Genomic DNA, 13,158 nt, shown 5'->3' on the forward strand with positions numbered 1-13,158 from the left:
ATAGCTTTTGACTTTCTCAGTTCTTTTGTTTAATTGCAGATTATCAGATTTATTATATTTGTTTTCTTGGGTATTGAATTCTTGCTTTAATTTAAGATGTGCTTGTTATAATAACTGCAAGTATAAATTCCTTGCAGTTTTGTGTGTGAGTTGAACTTAGAATATTTTAAACTTTTTGGGGGGATGAGGGTGGTTCTGGGATTGAACCCAGGGATGCTTTACTGAGTTTCATTCCCAGCCTTTTTTATTTTAAGACGTAGTCTTACTAAGTTACTTAAAGCTTCACCAAATTGCTGAGACTGCCTTTGAAATTCAGTCCTCTAGCCTCTGCCTCCCCAGCCACCCTACCTGGCTTATTTTAAACATTTTTAATAGATGTATCGGTTGTTGGAAGTTTAAAAACCTTTAACAAATAGATTATGTGGTTTACATATCCTAATTTATTCCTCAGATAAAAATTTCCAATGGGCAAATACTGGAGCAACTGTGTTTGGAACACAGACAACCAGTAAAGCTGGTGAAGATGAAGATGGTAGTGATGAAGAAGTAGTTCATAGTGAAGATATTCATTTTGAACCAATAGTGTCATTACCAGAGGTAAATGTCAGGGAATGAAAATTTTACTAATTACTTAATTTTCATTTTAAGCTTAAAACTTACCCCGAATCGATTTGTCAGTGTTTTTGTTTTTTTCATTTTTGGTTTTTGTTTTTGGTACTGGGGGTTTAACCCAGGAGTACTTTGCCACTAAGCCACATCCTTAGTCCTTTATTTTTTTATTTTGAGATAGGGTCTTGCTAAGTTGCTTAGGTTCTCACTAAATTGCTAAGGCTGGCCTTAAACTTGAAATCCTTATGCCTCTGCCTCTGGAGTTGCTGCGATTACAAGCATGTACCACTGTGCCTGGCTTAGGCATTCAGATTTTAAGTATACTTTTGGTTTTTTCCTTGGTTTTTGTTTTAGCGGTGCTGGGGATTGAACCCAAGGACTTCAGACATGCTATGCAGGTGCTCTATCTATCACTATACCTGAGCCCTCTTTCCAAAGTTTGTATGTAGATTTTGCTTTGTAATTAGTATATGCAATTGTTGGGAAGAAATAATTTTTTTCATATGTTAGAATATCATGTTCGTTTTCATACTGTAATTCTGGGGATAAAGTAATTTCCATACGTGCCAAAGTCATTTCAGTAAAAAGTAAATTTTTGTAGTTTTTGTATAAGAATGTTGTTTTAGGAAAATTATTTTGTCATTTTTCAACCTCAGTCAGTAGTTAATATTTCTTTTCAAGAACCAGCAACTTTTTGAAGCCTCTTAACCTATAAAGGAAAATCTATTAATGTCCTTACAAGGAAAATCTGCTTAAAACTTTGGATTTTTGAAATTTGTTATGGAATTATAAGTATCAGCTTACAGATGAGTTCATCTTTTTTCATAGGTAGAAGTAAAATCTGGAGAAGAAGATGAAGAAATTTTGTTTAAAGAGAGAGCCAAACTGTATAGGTGGGATAGAGATGTCAGTCAGTGGAAGGAGCGAGGTGTTGGAGATATAAAGATTCTTTGGCATACAATGAAGAATTACTATCGGATCCTAATGAGAAGAGACCAGGTGTTTAAAGTGTGTGCAAACCATGTTATCACCAAAACAATGGGATTAAAACCCCTAAATGTTTCAAATAATGCTTTAGTTTGGACTGCTTCAGATTATGCTGGTGAGTTTCTAACTAAATGCAAATTTTCTCTCCTTTTTGGACTTTTCTAAAATCCATAAGAAACAAAACAATTTATAAGTTATGTTAATATTCTGGTTACTTCTTTTCCCAATAGACGGAGAAGCAAAAGTGGAACAACTTGCAGTGAGATTTAAAACAAAAGAAATGGCTGAGTCTTTTAAGAAAAAATTTGAAGAATGTCAACAAAATTTATTGAAACTCCAGAAAGGAGAGGTATCTCTGGCAGCAGAGTTATCAAAGGAGACAAATCCTGTGGTATTTTTTGATGTTTGTGCGGATGGTGAACCTCTGGGACGTATAACCATGGAATTATTTTCAAATGTTGTTCCTCGAACTGCTGAGAACTTCAGAGCACTATGCACTGGAGAGAAAGGCTTTGGTTTTAAGAACTCCATTTTTCACAGAGTAATTCCAGATTTCGTTTGCCAAGTAAGTACTAACTACCTGTCGTAACTGAAGTCAAAAAGAATGTACACCACAGTAACTTGAGGAATTTGTGGCTTTCTTCTTGACCTCAACATGTAGTTTTCTTAAGATTTCTTTAGCTTTCCTAAATTTTGTCATCATCACTGGCTCCCTAATTCTGCCCAGAACTTTCAAACTTAAAAGGGTCCAAATTTCTAATACCTGAACTATGCTGGAACCTGAGGGTGGAGAAAAGGCTTTTTCATTTTTTATCTTCATTCAAAAATAAGTATTTAATTTTCAAACTGCATTCTTAAGGAAACTGGGTGGTCAGGATTTACCCTATAGTGACAACTTCTATGAATATTTAATGTTTTACTCAGGATTCCTATTAATTGAAATCTTTCTTTCAGGGGGGAGATATCACAAAATGTGATGGAACAGGAGGACAGTCCATTTATGGAGATAAATTTGAAGATGAGAACTTTGATGTGAAACATACTGGTCCTGGCTTACTCTCTATGGCCAATCGAGGCCCAAATACTAATAATTCTCAGTTTTTTATAACATTGAACAAAGCAGAACATTTGGACTTTAAACATGTAGTATTTGGGTTTGTTAAGGACGGCATGGATACTGTGAAAAAGATTGAATCATTTGGTTCTCCCAAAGGATCTGTTAGTCGAAGAATTAGTATCATAGAATGTGGCCAGATATAAAATCATTGTTTTTCATAGTAAATTTTATCTGTATAAGCAGTTGAATTGAAGCTTAGCTGTTACAGACAATATGGTAATTATGTTCAGCTTTTGAAAATGAACGTTTCCAATGTATAAATGTAAAATTGCAGCTTATAGCTGTTGTCACTTTTTAATGTGTTATAATTGACCTTGCATGGTGTGAAATAAAAGTTTAAACACTGGTGTATTTCAGGTGTACTTGTGTTTATGTACTCCTGACATGTTTGTATTAAAATGGAATAATAACTAATCTTGTTATAAGCAATAGAACTTCACAGACTATTGAAGGAATATGATATATGCAATTTAATTTTAGTTCCTTTAAAGATATTTGAACTTGTTGCATGGATGTATTTACCATTTGAATAAAGGGACCACAACTTGGATAATTTTATTTTAGATCTGAAATATATTTGGTAATCTTAACTACCAGTGAGCTCCTTTATGCATAGAGACTCATTTATGAATGGATAGAGCCACAGAAGATAATTAACCAAAGTGCTCTTCTATAATCTTTACACCTCCTGTATAGTCACAAATTAAATTTTAGAGCACCTTTTTTTCTTAAAATATGTAGCTTGTGCCCTTCAAAAGGTATTGAATTTTTATGTTTGAAACAAGTTGATTATATTTCCTTAGGGTTTTTTTTTTTTTTTTTTTTTTTAACTTTTCTGTCATCTGTCTCTACTACCTCAAAAACTTCAGCTTGGTCCTGATGATAGAATTGAATTTTTCCTTGTCGCTGTTGTGATAAAGTATGAATATTTTCAAAAGGCCTATACCATGTTATTTGGTTAAAGATTTGCTTTATATTAGATTGTTGCAGTACCTTTTTCTGATGAATTTTGTAGCAGAAATAAAGTGACAATTGATAATAGCCATGACATTTTAAACATTCATTACTTGTGCATCTAGTTGTCTGTTCATTTTAGTACTAGACGTAAGAGGACAAGTAAAGAAAGTTCTGTACTATAAACTGCCACATTATTTTCACCAGTTTGATATGCAACAGAAATGGTTTGTGTCAAAGGAAGTGTAACCAAACTGCTAAAGAAAGATGTTTTTATTGGCTTACTCAATATAGAACTACAAAGAATTTCATTAGAGCACAAAATTTTATATATTGCAATTGTGGATATTGCATCCCTTCTGTGTTCTTTTCAGTGAACATACCTCGTTTTGCTTAGTGAGGAAAGACAGGTTTATTCCTTGTTGTATGGTAGTTTAGAAATAAGGTATCCTGTAGTGAATACCTTTGGAACCGTCTGTCAGAGATGACAGCGGGGATGTGATGTGTGGTTTGTGTAATGAGTGATGGAACACCGTCATATCCATGACTAAATCTACTTGGTCACAAAGCCAGATACCTAAAATAAACTACTCCAAATCTCAATTGAATTACTTGAACCTTCAAGGAAGCTGTAGACTACATATATGTACATTTAATATTTAGAATTGGCTCCTTTGGAAACCTATTTAAATTGATTTAAAAAGTGCTGTAATTTTTAGCTGAGACAGTTAATGCTGTCATGATTTTAGAATAAATTCTAAGTAAATGCAAGTGTTTTTAAAGAATTTTTAAAATAGATTTTCGTGCGGTTCTAAAGCATTAAAATTAAAATCTTCAAAGATTTTTGACCAAAAAACTTGACCAAAAGACATGTATTTTTCCAGTATTGCTGTTTTAAAGACACCTAAAAGTGGCTTGAGGCATTTATAAGAACTGTCTTTGAGTTACATTTCAGGAAAGAACTTTGTGGTTTGTTATTTAAATGCTAATAAGGTATTAAACCCAATCTATTTTTTTCAAATTTGCTAGGTTTCATATTGTCTCATTAAAATCTGCTTAAAGATAAAGTAATTCCAGTATTTATGGATCTTAAGCAATACTTTATGCAAAATTGAGTATTGGGTTAGTTTATTTAGATAGGAACTACTTTGCTAAAGTATTGCTGTTATAAAATTTTGGCAATTGAGGACTTTAATTCAGAGTATTTAGTTATTCGTCCAGATATGTAGTTGACAATCAGTTTAGAAAAGGGGTTATGAAACAAGTGTTCAAACAACCGTTCCCCTCAGTCAGTCTCTAATAAAGTTTTTAGGTTGACCTATCATGCACCTGTGAAATGCTACCACTGTTGTAGGTACTAGGGAAAGCCGGTTTGGTTTTGTTTTTTTAGTAGTACATGTTTTCCTGGAGTTTACGTTCTCAAACTTTTTGATATACTGTTTTCCCACATGCAGAACATAGGCAGGGAAAGCAAAGAGGTTTCTATGCCTACCTATCTGCTGTATTCTTGATTTTCTTCTGTATGACAGCAAACACCACTTCCCATGAAGAGGCAGGTGTATTTGTAAATGCAAACGCATACCAAGTGTGCTTAGGGATCAGAGGCCTCCGCAGTTGTGTTTCAGGTCTCCAGCACCGGGACCACGACATGGTGCCCAGAGGGCCCTTTGGGACGAGGGGGAGCAATTCGCCCCTTTAACCGGGATGACTCGCAAGGGCAGATACAGCGGTACTTACTACACATAAACTTAACCTCAGAAAATTATACATTTGTAGCGCGAGGACAACTCGGCGGGGTCCGGCCTCTTGCAGGGCCAAGAAGCTTTAAGAAACCTGTGAGACAAGCCTTCACCCTCCAGCCCTGTGTAATCACTCCGCCTGGCCGCCTAGCGTGCCCCGGGGGCGGGGCTGGTGCGTCAGGACGCACGTGGAGTGCGCGAGCCCCGCCCCCGAGCCGGGCCACAGGTTTGAGCGCGTTTCCCGGGGAGACCGCTGAGGCCCCGGCGCGCCATGGAGCCCCGGGTCGTGAAGCCACCAGGGCAGGATTTTATAGTAGAGCGTCTCAAAAGCCGATATGGACTCGGAGGCAGCTGCTCCGGTCAGGTGAGGGCACCTTCCCTCTGTCCGCGGGTGGGCTGTGGAGGTCGATCCGCCGCTGTGAAGCCGCAGCCCAGAACCGCCTGTGCTTCTCCGGGGCGCGGGCCTCTGCGCGGGAAGGCCCGGGCGTACCGAGGTGCTCTGCGCCAGGCCTCCTCGCGCCCCGAGGAGGGCGGACTTGATCAAAGTCAGCCAGACTCGGGCTGGGGCCAGTCACAGGAGAGAGAAGCTTTCCCTTAAATAAAAAAAAAGTCACCGTAGCTTTTGCAAGGTTTATGTTCTACAAAGGACGTTGAAAACATTGTTGAACTTTTGTTTGCAGTGACGTGAGTGAAACAGGGCTAGACAATTTTTTAAAAAGACTTCTTATTTTGAAGTATTTTCAAATTTACAAAAAAAAAGTTGGCAAGAGTGGTGCGAAGAATTCTTGTGGCCTTCATTTGAATTAACCCGTTAACATTTTGCCACAGTTGCTTTACCATTCTCTCTCCTCTGTGCCTCTTCACATACACATTTTATTTTCTGGTATCATGTTCCTTTGCCCTAAATATAGTTTGTTTTTTCCTGTGCATGAAGGCATTCTTTTTTTCTTTTTTCTTTTTTTTTTTTTTTTAGTTGTGGATGGACACAATACCTTTATTTGACTTATTAATTTTTTTGTGGTGCTGAGGATCGAACCCAGTGCCTCACAAATGCTAGGCGACTGCTTTACCACTAAGCTACAATCCCAGCCCCGAAGACATTCTTTTTTTTTATAACCCATAGTAGTATTTTCAGAAAATTTAGCATTGCTACAATAATACTGTATAATCTGTAGTTAATATTCAAATTTCATTATCAAATTCTGTCCTTTGCAGAAGTTTTTTTCCCTTGGTGCCGAGCCAGTCTAAGAATGAACATGGCATTTGGTGGTGGTGGTTGCCCTTCACAGGGAACAGGTTCCCAGTTTTTGCTTTACATAACATTGATGCTTTTGAAAAGTTTAAAACCATTGTTTATTAGAATGCCCCTCAGTTTGGGATATGTCTGCTGTATACCTCCTGATTAGCTTCTCGTTTTACATTTCCGGGAAGGATAGGACATGATTGAGTGTGGGCTGCTCAGATGTATCAAGAGGTAAATTATGTTGGTTTGTCCCTTGGTGATGTTAACTTGGATCATTTAGTTAGGGTGTTGTCTATTAGATTTCTCCACTTTAACCTTTAAAATTTTTATGTGTGTGTATATATATATATATATATATATATATATATATATATGTACACACACACATATACACATACATACACACATGTGGGGGGAGTGTACCAGGGATTGAACTCAGGGGCACTTAACCACTGAGCCACATCCCCAGCCCTATTGTATTTTATTTAGAGTCAGGATCTCACCAAGTTGCCTAGTTCCTACTTTTGCTGAGGCTGGCTTTGAATTTGGGATCCTCCTGCCTCTGCCTCCCCAGCCACTAGGATAACAGAACACCAAGCCAAACCTTACTTTTATAATTAACATAATTCGTGGGGAAATATTTTTTTTATTCTTTTCTTTTGAACTAGGAATTGAACCTAACCACTGAACCACATCCTAGCTCTTTTTATTTCTTATTTTGAGACAGGGTCTCACTAAGTTGCTTATGGCCTCGCTAAATTGCTAAACCTGGCCTTGAAATTGTGATCCTCTTGCATCTCCTGAGTAACTGGTGTGTGCCACTGCTCTAGGCTGTTTGAAATATTTTAAGATATTAAATTGATTATTAGTATACAAATTAAGTTTGTCTTTTTCTTTTTTTCCTTTTTTAGTATGATTTTTTAAATTTTGATCAGGCTAAATATAAGAGAAGATCATTGACTTCCCCAGGTAAGCCAGTAAAATAGTTTGTATATTTGCAGTTTTTAACAAATTAATTAGAGGTTTTTAAAAAAATATTGTTTAGACTTGTGGTTAGTGCTAGGTATCTTGTGAAACTAAGATTTTTTTTTCATTACCTCTGATAATGAACTAATAATAGTAATCATAATTTGGGGGTAAATGTGTAAGATGTCTTTAAAATTCAAATGAGTTTTGTTTTTATTTTTTAGTATAACAGTATGTCTACCATTGAAGATGTTAAGAGTTAACCAGACTATGTTGGATAAAAAAAACTGATAACTACTTTTTGGGCATAAACTGTTCTGAATTGTTAGGATAGTAATTATTATACTGTAAGAGGAATTTATCAAATAAATATACTTGGGAAAAGTACTTATACTATGGGATTGAATGGGTTGTAAAATCTTGTACTCTGCAGCTAACATAGCTGAGGTAATTTGAATTAACCATTAGCCTAATGATTTGTTCAAAGTTTTTAAATGGTATCTTTATAAGTGTGATTATGATACTTTTGGAGTATTGCATCAGAAATAATTGTATCTTTAAAAGTTTGTCAGATTGTTTATTTCTTTTTTCCCTAAGCTTTTGAATTTTTGCGAAATGGAAATTATTGTTTGTTTTGGTGCACTATATCAGCTAATTGGGTCAGTAAAATCTTTTCTTTAAACTGAAGTCAGTTGATTTTGCAAAATACTCTTCTGAAACATTCCTTCAGTATGAAAAAGAACTCCAGATATAAGTTAATACATTAGCTTTTAAAAGAAACTTGAAATTATATTTTATTTTGAAAATTTTCCCTACAAAACTTCCACTGTTCAAAAAACAATGAAAAATGTAGCTTTTTTTAGTTTGGATCTGGGATAACCCTTAAAGGCTTTAAGTTTAAAGTTGGAGGTTTGGTTCTCAGCTGTGGAAACTTTAGGAGGTGGGGTCTAGTTGGAAAAGGTGGGTCACTGAAAGTATGCCCTTGTAGGACTTGTTTTGTCCCTATATCTTTTCTCTTGCTCTCTGCTTCCCAGACGCCGTGAAATGAGCAGGTCTGCTCTGCCATGTGCTCTCCACCAGGATGATCTGCCTCACCATTGACCCATAGCAATGGGGCCAAGTGACCAGGTTATAAATCCATGAACCAGGATAAATCTTTACTCCTGCAAATTTTGTCACAGTGATGGAAAGATAACTAAAACATAATCAATTAAATTTCTGCAGGGGTGAAAATGACTGTTAGCAAAAGATTCATGCATTTAAAAATTTTGTCACTGAAGTTTTCTTTTTATTCACTGGATTTAGATGTTGGCCAACAGTTTATTAAAACAAATGATCTAGGTCCCAGGAAGTGTCACATTAACTGGAAAGAAGGCTAGATTCTGAATATTCCTGCATTCTGAATTTCCATTTCACCTCCTGATTGTGTTAATTGGAAAAAATTCACACCATTTCTCTAATCTTCAGGTTCCTAGTCTGTAGAATAGGGTTGAAGACACCTACTCTTTTTACCTTACTGAGTTGTTGGCAGGATCAAATAAGGTTATTATTCCACTATTATGGAAAAAAATTTTGTAATCAGTAAAGTGCTGTCATTAAATATAAGATTTGATGCCGATTTGAAATACTTGTTTTTACATACATCTAAAACTGTAATGGATTTATCCATTTTTCTATAAATGACATTATTTCATTCTTCTTTATGACTGAATAATACTCTAACATGTGTTAGAGTATTACATTTTCTTTATCCATCTGCTGACGGTCACCTAGGCCAATTCCATAACATGGCTCTTGTTAGTAGTGTCACAATAAATAGGTATATAGGTTTTACTACAGTTTGCTTACTGTAATGTACCCTGATAAAGCTGGATCATATGATAATTCTATTTTTAGTTTTTTATGGAACCTCAATACTATTTTCCATAATGGCTTATCTCTTCACTCTTTTGATGATTTCCTTTGCTGGGTCGAAGCTTTTTAACTTGACAACTTCAGTTGTCAATTTTTGCTATTATTTCCTGAGTTATTGGAGTCCTGTTCATGAAATCATTGTGTGTGTACCTATGTCTTAAAGGGTTTCCCTATGTTTTCTTCTACATTCAAAGTTTGGGTCATATGTTAAGGTCTTCGATAAATTTTGAGTTGATTTTTTGTACAGGATGAGAGAGAGAGAGAGAGAGAGAGAGACATCTCGTTTCAATCTTCTATAGGTGTAAGTCCAGTTTTTCCAGTACCATTGCTAAAGAGGCTGTCTTTTTCAACATGTTTTTGGCTCTGTTGTTGAGAATCAGTTGAACGTAGCTGCATGGGTTTGGTGCTGCGTTCTCTATTGTATTCACTTGTTCTACATGTCTGTTTTTATGCCAGTACCATAGCTGTTACTAAGGCACAATAGTACATTTTGAAATTGGGTATTGTGATACCTCCAACATTTTCCTTTTTTGCTCAGAATTGCTTTGGCAATTCAAGATCGTTTATCCTCCCATCTGTATTTTATGTCTTTTTTTTTTTTTTTTAAGTTTTGTGAAGAATGTCATATTTTAATGGGGATTACATTGAATCTGTAGTCACTTTTGGTAGTATGGCCATTTCTCCCAACCCAGGAACATGGGAGGTCTTTCTGTCTTCTAGTGTCGTCTTCAATTTCTTTTTCAAGTGTTGTATAATTTTCATTGTAGAGGGTCTTTCACTTCCTAGGTTTTTATCCTACTGCCATCATGAATTTATCAGTTCTATAAGACTTTTAGTAGATTTTCTAAGAGATCATTTGAATTCCTTTCCATTTCTCTTGCCTTACTTCTTTGGCTAAAATTTTCAGTTCTCAGCCAGGTGTGCTGGCACGTGCCTGTAATCCCAGCAACTCAGGAAACCGAAGCAGGAAGATAAGAAGTTTGAAGCCAGATGCAGCAACTTAGTGAGACCCTGGCTCAAATAAAATATAAAAAAGCCTGGAGATGTGGCTCAGTAGTAAAGCAACCCTGGGTTCAGTACCCTGATATTCCTTTAAAATATGTATTATAATATATATATAATATATATATAATTATGCATAATATAATTGTATATCAAATGACACTGCATATTATACATACACATTATATGATATATAACGTGTATATATAAATACACATATAACATTTTTATATATCATTGGAGATTTAGCTTCGTGGTAAATTACCTTTGGGTTCTATCTCCAGTACTGCAAAAAATAAAAATAAACTTTCCAGTTCTCTATTGAATAAGAGTGGTACAGTGGACACCCTAGTCTCATTCCTAATTTTAGAGGAAATGCTTTAAATATCTCCCCATTCAGAATGATGGTGGCAATGGGTTTGTGATATACAGTCTTTATTATGTTAAGGTATGATCATAATTTATTGAGGGTTTTTATCATGAAGTGATGTTGAATTTTATGGAAGACTTTTACTGTATCTGTTGAATTGATCATTTGATTTTAAAAATTTGTTTATTTATTGATACTAAGCATTGAAGCCAGGCATGCTTTACCACATCCACAGTACTTTTTATTTTTTATTCTGAGACAGAGCCTTCTAAGTTGCTGAGGCTGGTCTCCAACTGGTGTTCTTTCTGCCTTAGCCTCCTGAGTTGCTGAGATTATAGGCATGCACCACCACACCTGGCTATATTTTGTGTGTGTGTGTGTGTGTGTGTGTGTGTATGTGTGCATGTGTATTCTTAACTGATTTTGGTAGTAGAATGATACTGGCTTTGTAGAATGAGTTTGGAAGAGTTGTTTCTCTTTCAATTTTATAGAATAATTAAAGGAGTATTGGTGGTATTTAACCTATCTTGTAAATTCAACTGTGAATTCTTCTAATCCTGGGCTTTTCTTTGTTAGGAGAATTTATTACTGCTTTAATTTCATTATTTGTTATTGATCTATTTAGATATTTTATATCCTCTTGGTTCAATTTTGGTAGGTTATTTGTGTCTAGAAATATGTCCATTTCTTGTAGACTGTAGTTTATTGGTTAGAAGTTTTCCAAATATTCCCTCATGATCCTCTGGATTTCATTGGCATCTATTGTACTATATCTCTTTTCAACTTTAATTTTATTCATTTTGGATGTTCTCTTTTTTTTGGTTAATTTGGCTAGGGGTTTGTTAATTTTGTGTAACTTTTCGAAGAACCAACTGTTAGATTAATCCTTTTCTTGTACATTTAAGCTCTGTTTTGTTTATTTCTGCTTTGATTTTTATTATTTCTTTGTACTGATTTGGAATTTGTTTTGCTCTTGTTTTTTTAAGACCTTGAGATGCATAATTAGGTTACTTATTTGAGGTCTGTCAAGTTTCTTTTTTAAATGTATGCACTTATAGTTATAAACCTACCTCTTCTAATTACTTTCTCTGTGTCCCATAGGTTCTTGTGGGTTGTGTATCCATTTTCATTTGAGTCTAGGAATTTTAAATCTCCCCCCTGATTTCTTCAATGACCCACTACTCGTTCAGAAGTGTAGTTTTCAATCTCCATGTATTTGTATAACGTCTGCAGTTACTCTTGCTGTTGATTTGTAAGTTCCTTCTGTTACAAGATGCAAGAAAAATTTCAACTAGTTTGTATTTGTTGAGCTTGCTTCCTTGCTGAAAATATGGTCTATTTTAGAGAAAATTCTGTATACTGAAGAAAAGAATGTGTTCTCTACACCTGTTAAATGAAACAGTCTGAGATGTTAAGTCCATTTGATCTACACTGTAATTCTAATGCTTCTCAGTTGATTTTGGGGGTGGGGTAGTTCTGGAAGATCTATCTCTTGGTAACATTAAGGTATAGAAATCATCCACCATTATTGAATTGAGGCTGGTCTCTTCCTATAAGTCCTGTAATATGTTTTATGACATTGGTACATCTATATTTACAATGATTACATCTTCTTGAGATGGATTATTCCTTTTATCAGAGTATAAGGACCTACTTTGTCTCATGACTGATTTGAGGTCAGTTTTGTCAGATATAAGTCTGGTTACTTTTGCTTGCTTTAGGATTCCATTTGATGGGAATTGCATTCTCCATCCTTTCATTTTCAGTTTATGAATGAATGGTTTTGGTAGTGAGGTGGAGTTCTTGCAAATAGTAAGCGGATGGACATTTTTTTTTACTATTTGGTAGTCTGTGTCTCTTAATTAGAGAATTCACATCATTTTCATTAAGGGTTATATTCAAAGTACATTGAAAGAAATATACTAGTTCCTGTCATTGTTAGTTTTCTTTTGGTTGTTTTGAGAATTTTGTGCTCATTTCTTTCTTTCTTACTCATCTTAAATTTTTTGTTGATTTACTGATACAATCAACTTGTTCCTCTTTTGCTTAACTACACTTGTAGTGAGATCTATTCTTTCATATTTTTTTCTGGTTATGCTGTCTGGTTCTTCATCTGAGTGTAGGATTATGTATGGTTTAGTAGACATGAATTCTTTTAATTCATGCTTATCTTGGAAAGCCTATCTCTTCTTTGATTCTGAAAGATAGGTTTTCTGGATATAATAATTTAGCTTGGCAGATTTTTCTTTCAGGTCTT

At 35.2% G+C, this 13,158-nt stretch overlaps 2 protein-coding genes across 10 annotated transcripts in view; both read left to right on the forward strand.

The window, feature by feature from the left end:
- The window catches only part of LOC306643610 (E3 SUMO-protein ligase RanBP2), a 64,291-nt gene extending 61,227 nt beyond the window's left edge, over positions 1-3,064 (forward strand). For all 4 annotated transcript variants that reach the window (XM_079109822.1, XM_079109823.1, XM_079109824.1 and 1 more), the window contains 4 exons: positions 452-597; positions 1,438-1,711; positions 1,827-2,161; positions 2,551-3,064. In XM_079109822.1, coding sequence (XP_078965948.1) covers positions 452-597; positions 1,438-1,711; positions 1,827-2,161; positions 2,551-2,856 — 1,061 coding nt within the window. In that variant the 3' untranslated portion in view covers positions 2,857-3,064. The remainder of the gene's footprint in view (positions 1-451; positions 598-1,437; positions 1,712-1,826; positions 2,162-2,550) is intronic.
- A 2,506-nt stretch (positions 3,065-5,570) lies between these two features.
- CCDC138 (coiled-coil domain containing 138) overlaps positions 5,571-13,158 on the forward strand; it is a gene marked incomplete at its 5' end in the record, with an annotated part of 96,958 nt that continues 89,370 nt past the window's right edge. The window contains 3 exons of one of the 6 annotated variants that reach the window (XM_079111166.1): positions 5,649-5,770; positions 6,843-6,880; positions 7,561-7,618. In XM_079111166.1, coding sequence (XP_078967292.1) covers positions 6,869-6,880; positions 7,561-7,618 — 70 coding nt within the window. Of the gene's footprint in view, positions 5,771-6,334; positions 6,881-7,560; positions 7,619-13,158 lie in introns of those variants that run through there. The other 5 variants (XM_079111172.1, XM_079111170.1, XM_079111168.1 and 2 more) reach the window with 5 other exon arrangements.

This window comes from Sciurus vulgaris, assembly GCF_902686455.1.
Source record: "Sciurus vulgaris genome assembly, chromosome: 14".
NCBI lineage: Eukaryota > Metazoa > Chordata > Mammalia > Rodentia > Sciuridae > Sciurus > Sciurus vulgaris.